At 46.0% G+C, this 10,845-nt stretch overlaps 1 protein-coding gene across 1 annotated transcript in view; it reads left to right on the forward strand.

Annotated features, from left to right (window-relative positions):
• The window catches only part of kcnd1 (potassium voltage-gated channel, Shal-related subfamily, member 1), a 41,917-nt gene extending 32,984 nt beyond the window's left edge, over window positions 1-8,933 (forward strand). Inside the window, exons 4-8 of the mRNA XM_073470819.1 lie at window positions 4,319-4,481; window positions 5,475-5,558; window positions 7,985-8,080; window positions 8,386-8,636; window positions 8,726-8,933. Of these exons, the coding sequence (XP_073326920.1) occupies window positions 4,319-4,481; window positions 5,475-5,558; window positions 7,985-8,080; window positions 8,386-8,636; window positions 8,726-8,933 (802 nt within the window). The remainder of the gene's footprint in view (window positions 1-4,318; window positions 4,482-5,474; window positions 5,559-7,984; window positions 8,081-8,385; window positions 8,637-8,725) is intronic.
• The last annotated feature ends 1,912 nt before the right edge of the window (window positions 8,934-10,845 follow it).

Genomic DNA, 10,845 nt, shown 5'->3' on the forward strand with positions numbered 1-10,845 from the left:
TAACCTGTAACCCTGATAGTTAAACTGAACCAAACTGTTTTAGCTGCTATAGCTAACGTTACATTAAGCTGCTAAACTGTTTAAGCTAAACCAGCTATAGGCTAATGAGTTAAAAACAACAACTAATGTTTAGCCACTAAACTGACTCGTTTGTTAAACAGTTCACTGAAACTCGTTTCTGAAAACATTTGAGGTGAAAATGGAACAAAGTCTTGATTCATGTCTGATCAGCACTTTTACAGTCTGAGTTTTAATGAGTCTTGTGTGTTGAAACATCGCTTTCTTATTTTCTTTCTTCCTGATGTATTGAGTACGTGTGTTTGGCCTGACCCCTAAATTCCACCAGACCCGTGTTCGGCCCGTCTCTGGTCCACCACGGCAGCGGAGCTGATAAGTTTCACTCTAGTCAATGTGTTAACTTCCACTGGCTCCACTGTGTTGTGTATCTACTCCGCTGCAGCCGGCAGTCCGGACTCTTACGTAGCAGATACAGAGCTTCTATTTCTGATGCCGGAGCACGATGCAACAATTCAGGGGAATTCAGCACAGAGCAGACAGGAAGTGACACCGAAACAACAACACAACATCCGGTTAATGTTCAAATCTCAGAAAACAGACAAATCCAAGCACCAATCCAGCTCAAGTCCAAAACCGTAGCAGAGCCGTTCTGCAACGAACACACAACCAGTGGAATGAAGGTGTTTTTGACACGTACAAATTTGTGGTTGAAATGAATTTATGTCCATGAAACACAACTAACTTCAAACAACCAACAGAAGAGTTGGTAGAGAAATAACCAACGTAAACGTGTCAGGATGAGGATTCTGGTCCAGTTGATGTTCAGGGTGGAGTCACAGTGTTTGGCCACAGACCGACATCTTCGATTCTTCCGAGAGCTTTTTGCCAATAATTACAGATGACTTCTGCCTCACCGTCCGTCTCTGTTATCCTCATTGATCCGCCTCCAGCTGCCAATATCGCTCCCAGCCGAGCTCCTGGAGGTCCAGGAGAACTGACCGGAGCGTCATCACACAGTCAGATACACTCGCTCAGGCCCGGTCCCACAGAATAAGACATTTGAACGTGTCACTTTGGACTCTGAGGACCTTTTAAATCATTTTCTAACACTTCATTGATTAGAAGCAACTAATTGATTAACAGAGAAAGTGATTAACGTAATCATCAGTGTATGAACTCTTCATTATCTGTCTGACTCGGTTCATGTCGCTCCAACCTTCAACATTTCTGTTGTTTTCTTGATGTTTTGTCACATGAATGGGACAGGTGAGGGTTCAGTGCCTTGCTCAAAGGCACAGAGTAAAATGTAGGATGTTCAGTTTGCAGGATGACACTTAACTCTATATCTTAAATGCAAATACATAATGTGAGTTTATTGAGGATTTGGATCCGACAGAATCAACCACATCAATGAGCTGTAACAGTCTGAAATGAGACTTCAGTTTTAGATGACGACACCATCGACTCCACCATCACCTCCACCATCACCTCCACCATCACCTCCACCATCATCTCCACCATCGACTCCACCATCGACTCCACCATCGACTCCACCATCACCTCCACCATCAACTCCACCATCGACTCCACCATCACCTCCACCATCGACTCCACCATCGACTCCACCATCGACTCCACCATCACCTCCACCATCGACTCCACCATCGACTCCACCATCACCTCCACCATCGACTCCACCATCACCTCCACCATCGACTCCACCATCACCTCCACCATCCCCTCCACCATCGTCTCCACCATCCCCTCCACCATCGTCTCCACCATCACCTCCACCATCATCTCCACCATCGACTCCACCATCACCTCCACCATCATCTCCACCATCGACTCCACCATCACCTTCACCATTGACTCCACATCACCTCCACCATCACCTTCACCATTGACTCCACCATCACCTCCACATCACCTCCACCATCGTCTCCACCATCCCCTCCACCATCGACTCTACCATCGACTCCACCATCGACTCCACCATCACCTCCACCATCACCTCCACCATCGACTCTACCATCGACTCCACCATCACCTCCACCATCGACTCCACCATCACCTCCACCATCACCTCCACCATCGACTCCACCATCACCTCCACCATCACCTCCACCATCACCTCCACCATCGACTCCACCATCGACTCCACCATCACCTCCACCATCACCTCCACCATCACCTCCACCATCGACTCCACCATCGACTCCACCATCACCTCCACCATCACCTCCACCATCACCTCCACCATCACCTCCACCGGGTGAGATTCATGATGAAACACGTGTCCGCAGGGCGACGCTGCACAACTTTAAATGAGCTTGGCAGTAAATCAGCTCTCAGATACGAGCGCTCATGCAGCAGACGGGGTCGCGGCCTTTTTCTGTGAAGGACCGAGACGTAATCCACTGCAGCAGGTGCACGAGAGCAGCGCTGCACTTCATTACCTGGATATCTGATTTACTGAACCCTCTGAACTGATTTGCATATTTGAATATAAAGACTTTAATTCCACAGTTAGACAGACGAGAGGGAAGTGGAAGAGGACTCTTGTGATTTATCTCCAGGAAAGTTCAAACAATTACTACAAACGACTGTAAGGTTTATCATATTATTGCTCTTTCAGGAGGACTTTAGTGAAACAGAACTTCAGGTACCTGAAGAAGTGAAGATAAACGAGCTCAGCCTGAACATGAAGCACCGGAGCTGTTCACCTGTGTGAGCGTGTAAATGTTGTTCACGCAGGTGCAAAATGTAATACACACACATTAATGCAGGAATATTAATCCAAGAACATCATCTGCAATATAAAAACACCGACAGGGAACATTTTACTGCAGCACAGCTTGTTGATGATACTCAGACTTTTACTTCAGTAAGTTTTGGAGACTTTAACGTGTAGCAGAGTATTTTCACAGTGTAAAGAAGTAAAGTATCTGATACTTCATGTTCCACTGTGACTGCATCTGAGGTGAATTATGGATTATTGTCATTTGGCGTCATCGCACGCCGCCTTCCCAACATCACCAGACTGATGTCGACCTATCAGAGCACATCACGCACGGCAGACGCAGCGAGACGAAACAAAGACGTAAAAGACGTAAACAGACAGAGAGGGAGGCTGGAATGGGGAGAAAAGGCGTGTTAGTGTCTCGTATCTGCAGAGAGTTTCTTATTTTCTCTCTTTGTTGCTGCTCGGGACGCTTTACCAACCCAACATGTGGCTGTTTGACGTCCTGGGAATGAGACTCAACTATCAACTATCTTTGTGGTGCGTTCAGGAGCAGCTGGGACAAATCCTACTGACTCTACCTTTAACTTTAATAGTCTTTGAATTATATTAATATGACGTGAGCTTCAGTTAGCTTTGACCACAGATGTCCTTCAGAGGGAGACTTTTTACTCTGATACTCTGAGTACATGTCAGAGCCTGTACTCGATTACTTTTACAGTCAGCTGCCTCCTGGTTCTGCTCAGGTTCTGTACAGTAACATGTGGATCAGTGCAGCTGTAAAGTGTTTTCTTCTCTCAGTGTGTCTGAGCAGAATCACACAAACCGTCCTGGACTCCTGCCCGATCTCTAATGCCTCCTCCTCTTCCTCGTCTCACTACCTGTGATTTATGGCTCTGTACAATGAAAGGTGAAGGCTGCATGAGCCAACAACCAGCTGTGTGTGTGTGTGTGTGTGTGTGTGTGTGTGTGTGTGCAGTCGTACAGTAGGGAGACAGTAACATCTTGTACAACATTAACAACCACAAAGAGATCAGCATTTAAATCTATTTCTGGTCCTGTTCACACCTGAGCGACCCGATCGCAGGTGGAGGGAGCTGATCACTCAGACCATGTTCAGGCTGTGATGTAAATAACTCTCACACGTCTGTTGAACTGATCCAACCACTGAACCAGTAACACAACATCACCAGACTCCCTTAACAAATGTGGTGATTTTCAGAGTTGTTGAGTTAAAACAAACTTTATAAACTGTGTGAAACTCTGTCTCTGACTGATTCTGACTTATTTGTTCCTTCTTGTGAATTCAGCAAATGTTCAACATGAACTTCTTTCTGTCTTTGAGCAGAAACATGGCGTCTGTTTGTCCCACTGATGGACGGGTTAATATAAAGCGGGTGGTGAGAACTGAGGGATTCAGAGCTGTTCATGTGTGATCTCTCAGGATGAATCCAGGGCCGGACCCGGATTGTGCCGGTGGGACTACATATCCCATCTGCCCCTGTAATGTCTCTGGAGACGAGTGTCTGATGATGTCGCTGTGATGTCGTCCTGCAGGTACGGTGACATGGTTCCTAACACCATCGCGGGGAAGATCTTCGGCTCGATCTGCTCTCTGAGCGGCGTGCTGGTGATCGCCCTGCCGGTGCCCGTCATCGTGTCCAACTTCAGCCGGATCTACCACCAGAACCAGAGAGCGGACAAGATGAGAGCACAGCAGGTCAGACTCATGGTTCTGTTCAGTTAAAGGTGCAGTCAGTGGATTATTCCTTTAAGGAAGGACTGAAGCCTCAGATCAGAACAGTATTTCTACTCTGTGTGACTGATTTTAATATCTAGTTCAGCGCTGTAAACTTCTCCAGTTGATTACTTATATTCAGACAATTAGTTTCTGTTTGTGTGTAGACCTGAAGTGTGAACATCGGATGAAGCCAGGATCAAAATTCTTGTTTCATGTTGATGAAATATTCAAGTTGAATTCTTTACAGAGTGAATATCTCTTTATATCTCTCCATAAATCTGGAAATACTGTCGACAGCCATAAACAGTCTGTTCTCTCCACATCTTTAGGACTAAATGTTCCTATAAATCAGGCTGTTAAAGATAAAAGAACAAAACCTTCTGTTAGATAAAATACGGTGTATTTACTGGGAAAAGAAATCATTTTATCGTAAAGTTTCACCATCATGAAACTCCCAGAGTTGATTACTTACAAGACTATTATTTATTTTGGTATATTATTTATGGTATATGAAATCTGAACTTAAATAAATGAACCGGTGCTGAAGACTGTGTGTTTCCTCTGTTGTGTCTGAAGTTTTAATTTAGTTCAGCTGCAGCAGAGTAAATTCAGCATCAGCATCTGAGAGCCTCTGCTAAAATATTAACCCATCAGATGATGAAATATTACAGGTTGCACCTTTAAAGATGCAAAATATTATTAAGTATTAGAAATGATTTAAAGTCTGAAGTGAACCTGCAGCTCGGGAGACGAAGCTCTGCTTCACCTTCGACTTCAGAGAACGACAACAGATGAAGTCTGACGGGCTTCACTTTAACCTTCATGCTCCTGTGTGTGTGTGTGTGTGTGTGTGTGTGTGTGTGTGCGTGCGTGCGTGTGTGTGTGTGTGCGTGTGTGTGTGTGTGTGTGTGTGTGTGTGTGTGTGTGTGATGTGCTGACGGGGCTGTTTTCCTGTGTGTTTCTGTCCAACAGAAAGTGCGCATGGCTCGGATCCGCATGGCGAAGAAAGGAACAGCCAACGCCTTCCTCCAGTACAAAGAAGACCGATCACTGGGGGTGAGACACACACACACACAGACACACACACACACACACACACCCACACACACACAGACACACACACACACACACACACACAGACACACACACACACACACACTGACAGTCGATAGCTTCTCACTATCCGGCAGGAAGGGTGGATTACGGTGATGGAGCAGGAGAAAGAAAACAGATTCAGACACAGAGATGACAGAGGGAGTGCAGAGTGACATCACAGAGTCACATCGGCTGTTTTCACCTCGGTTCAGTTTCTGTGTCGTGATTTCGAACTTAAAGCCTCACGAACGGTCGGTTGACGTGGTTCTGTCCTCTCAGAGCTGAAGTGAGCAGCTCCGGTCGGCCCACAGAAGAAGAAGAAGAAGAAGTCTGAACCACAAACAAACACACAGATTGAGACAGAGAGAGGCAGACACACAGACACACACACAGACACACACACAGACACACACACATAGACACACACACAGACACACACACAGACACACACACAGATTGAGACAGAGAGAGATAAAGACACACGGACAGATGAGGAGCTGCTGGCTCAGCAGTTTGGAGCTCGACCAATAACATCACAGCAGCTTTTTCCCAACAGCAGCTTGGCAACACAACAATGGAGGCAGGTCAGCGCCATATCACACAGACAGACACACACACACACACACACAGACAGACAGACAGACACACAGACACACAAACAGACAGACACACACACAGATCCACTGTTCTCTTTAACACAAACAGAATTTCAGGATCCAGACAGATTTCAGTTCGGACTGATGAGACGTGGTTCTCAGTCAGATTTCGTTACTGTCCATTAGCTGTGAGTTAGTGATCAACATCACACATTGAGCGAGTTTGTGTTTGGCTTCAGGTGAAGCTCTGAGTGAAGTCAGCACTCAGCAGAGACTCTGGTTCTGGTTCTGGTTCTGGTTCTCTGTCTCCTCTCTGTAACGTTACGTTCATGAAGTAAAGTCCATTTCCCCTCCAGCTCCAGTCAGCAGTCAACAGAACAGAACCTGGAGGTCACCTCCGGATCACTGCTGCAGTCAGGCTGATAAACAGGAGTGAAGATAAATCACCTTTTTAATCCCTCAAGTTACAAAGTAACTCTGAGCTCTTCTCCCGTCGGTGAACGGCTCTGGATTCTGATTTCTATTAATATAAAATATCAGTTTGATCCATGTGTCATGACCTGATCAGGTAACAACAGGACTAAACTTCCAGATACTCGACATTAAAGCGTCTGTAGGAAGCTGCTGCAGCTGCACACGTTCACTGTGGTTCCTCTTCAGTGTGAAGACGTACAGACGACTTCCTGCACAAACACACAAACACACTTCCAGTATCATGAAAATGAAGCTTCTGAACATCTGTGAACATCTTTCAGCTTCTTCACAACGACTGTCTGCTTCTGTTCAGCCTCAGGATGAAACATTCACCAGGTTCAGTGTTTTATCAGTGAAATGGCTTTAAAACTTCAAGGCAGAGAGCAGAACACACACACACACACACACACACACAGACACACACACACACACACACACACACACGGATATTGTTGAGTCTTAATCCCTCTCCAGCGCTGAGGAAGAGAGAGGATGACTGTTGGATTTAAAGAGCGCATAATGAGGATGAAGAGGAGGAGGAGGAGAGAGGAAATAAGAGGATGAAGAAAAGGAGGAGAGCTATGATACAGAACGAGGAGAGGAAGCTTCCTGTTTTTTTTGTCTCGTGTTACCAGACGTGGAGATGAAGAGAAGATGTGCTGAAGAAAACGAGGAGATGAGATTATTAGATGTTGACCGACCTTCAGTTAAACCTTCTGAACGAGATAAAGGAAGAGTTTGAATGTGTGACGACTCTCAGACATTATCACAGAGTAAAACATGAGACATTCGTCCTTCACTTCTTCTCATTAACATCATTAACACCCTCCAGACTCAGTGGAGCTGGTGGTACTACAGTTTGTCCTGAAGGTGGCGCCAGTCATTAAAACATGTCAAGGGCTCATCCTCCAGGGAGAAGGACTGAGATCCAGACTTCATGACAGTCTGAGAGGAGCTGAAGTTTTCACTGGACTGAAAACCAAATGTGTGTAAAGTTACAGCCTGAAGTCAACATGCCATCAGTGAAACCAAGTGTTGTTTGTCATATCTACAAGTTACTTGAGCCACAGATCTTGTTAAATACTGCAGATTTCATCAGTATCCACTGTTTTCAAGACTCCACACTCAAATGATCCAACCAGCTGACATCCTGATCATCTGATAAAACACTTAAAACGCTCTGCAGTCAAATGATTTTCAAGGGTCCTCAGTCGAGTATGAAAGTGCTGATTGAGATCTGCTGATGTGAAACGATCACCTGTTGACTTGATGAAACGTGAGGTTGACTTGTGTGTATTTGGTTTGTGTTGTGTTCAGGACCACGACAGCGACAGCACGGCTCTGTGTGTGAAGAACAGATCAGCGTTCGAGCATCAACACAACCACCTGCTGCACTGTCTGGAGAAGACGACGGTGAGGACTCTGAAGTTTATATCTGCTTTTACATTTTTAGACATTAGTGGAGTTTAAAAATACCTTCAGCTCGTTTTTACCTCCACACACAGTCTTTATATAAACTCAGGGTGTCGCTTAATTTCATCTTAAGATCAGAAACAGAAGTTTCTGTTCTGGAGCTTTCGGTTGTATCACATGATCTTCTTCACTGAATTGTAGATTTTGAAATTAAAGCATTTTATTGAGCTCTTCTTAATCTTTCAATGAACTGTCGATCTGAGTGAACACGGATGTGTTGCTGTATTCTCCTCCCGTCCTCACAGAACCACGAGTTCACGAACGAGATCACCTACAGCGAGCTGTGTATGACGGAGTCGGTGGGCTACAGGACCAGTCGCAGCACCTCCCTGTCCAGCCAGCAGGGGGCGCAGAACAACTCCACCGGCTGCTGCCCCCGCCGGGCCAGGAGGAGAGCCGCCATGAGACTGGCCAACTCCACGGTGTCCGTCAGCCGGGGCAGCGTCCAGGAGCTGGACACCCTGCACATCAAGACCACCTCCATACCACCACAAACGTAAACGCACATAATGATTACTGATGATTTCTTTTCTTATTTTCCCTCATTAAAATTAAAACCATGTGTTTGTGTGTTTGTCTCCTCAGTCGTTCCAGTCTGAACGCTCAGACGGGCGACCTGAAGCTGAACTGCGGGGAACAAGATTTCACCGCTGCCATCATCAGCATCCCCACGCCGCCCGCCAACACGCCTGACGAGAGCCTCCCCCCGTCGCCCGCCCCCATACCCGGCATCCTGCGCAACACCCGGGCCACCGCCTACACCCACGACACTGTCAAAATCTCCTCCTTATAACCTCCGACCCCACCCACGACTTCCCCCTGAACACCGACCCCGCCGCCCCACCAGCCAACCTCCCCATGAACTCTGAACTACCTTTGAACTGCTGATCCTGAACCCGGGGCACTGCTAGCCGAGATCTCGGGGACAAAGACGACTCAGACGGATTCTTTGAGTACCTCTGGTTTCTCTCACTCCTCTCACCATTTTGTGGATTACTAGAAAGAGCAGAAATTGAGAGAAATTGGCTCCATTGGAGACGACTGGAGCTGTGAAATCAAGCAAAAATCTAATTAATTGAAAAGGAACAATAACTTCCTGACGACTGTCCCGAGCCCCTCATGCATTTTCGATCCCAACATGCACTTTCCTCCCTGCACACTTTTAACCTTTTGGATCTGATTGCACAAACCCCAGGAGGGTTCATCCTGGACCAACAATGGAAAAGATGCCAAGACTCCCAAAGAGACATTCAGCACCGCGAGACCAACCGACAGCTTTGTTTCGTTGGGTCTGTTTCTGCGTCCGTTTAGAGGAGCGGTGCGACGTATCTGTGGAGGACAACGTTTCAGTGTAAAGCTGCCGATGGACTGAGTGATCTTCTTTAGAAAGGAGTGGGATGGACTGCCGGCTGATGAGGATCTTTAGACTCAGCTGGTTTAGCGTCAAACTCTTCTGTGACAGTGAAAACGTGACAGATGTGATCTGTTAACAACCAAACAACCCTCATGGACACGGCGACGATATTTGGATTATTCTGGTTGATGGTTGGTCAGGCCAACACCGCTCAAACACATACAGAGAGGATTTTGACTCAAATCGAAGCTTTCCTTTCTTTACAGGAACCGACTGATTGCAGCGTGAATGCTGCTCAGCTGAGTGTCGCGTTGGACCTCTTGTGCTTGAAACGTAAAGGTTACGACAGGACTTTAAGATGAAACGGCGGTTTGGGAGTACGTATGGATGATCTCGTCACTGACTCTTCTCTTCAGGTCACATTTTAAGGAACGTAAAGAAACCGTGAGCAAGAACTCTTGAGATTTTACCAGAGTCCAGTTTGAAGAGGTGAAAGAAGATGAAGGTCTCGAAATCGAACTCACAAACTGAACTCAACTGACTGATCTATGCTGAGCCTGAATACTGTTCACACAACTACACTGAGCTGATCTTAACGTGCAGGAGCTGAACCGAGCTGGTCTGAGCAGCGCCGGGCTCACCTGGTTTTCCTGATGGGACTATGGAGAGGATTAAATAAGGGATCCTGGACTGGATGAATGCGGTCTGATGTGGACTGGTCTGGTCTGGCTGTAGCTCAGAAGTACTTGTCAGTGTGACGCCCAGACGGAACGGAAGCCTTTTACTTTTCAAAATATGCAACATTACAACAAGCAGGAAAATAGCATCAACAAATGAACAGAATAATAATTATAACAATAATAATGTGTGTGTTATAAAACTACAGTAATTATTGCAGGGAACATTATGTAAAGCAACTAAGAAATTCATTTGTTATGTGATCTTTTCAGCGAGAGAGAGAACACACAAGTATTCTGCAATAGATTAAAATTGGAAGGAGAAACGCGACGGCAGAAAGCTCCTCAGCGTCAAAATCATGTTTGTCCCGATGACGTGCACTCTGTGAGGGAAAAAAATCGTTTTCAACATGTTCGTCAAGACGGTAAAGATCCAAGATGTGTTTGTGCAAAACACGCAGAAAGATCTGAGTTCAATAGAGACACAAAATGAAACAACACAAAATCTTTCTACTCAGTTTGATTGTAAGCTAAGTTGACATTGTTCAGTTTATTCCCACCAAACTGATCTCGCCAGTAAATTTAATGAGTTTCTGGTCTCGAGTGTTTCCTCCATCCGTCTGAAAAGCTGGAACACATTCATGAGTTTTACTGTCTGAAGTGAGAAAATCAGT

The sequence above is a fragment of the Pagrus major genome, chromosome 7 (assembly GCF_040436345.1).
Source record: "Pagrus major chromosome 7, Pma_NU_1.0".
Classification (NCBI taxonomy): Eukaryota; Metazoa; Chordata; class Actinopteri; order Spariformes; family Sparidae; genus Pagrus; species Pagrus major.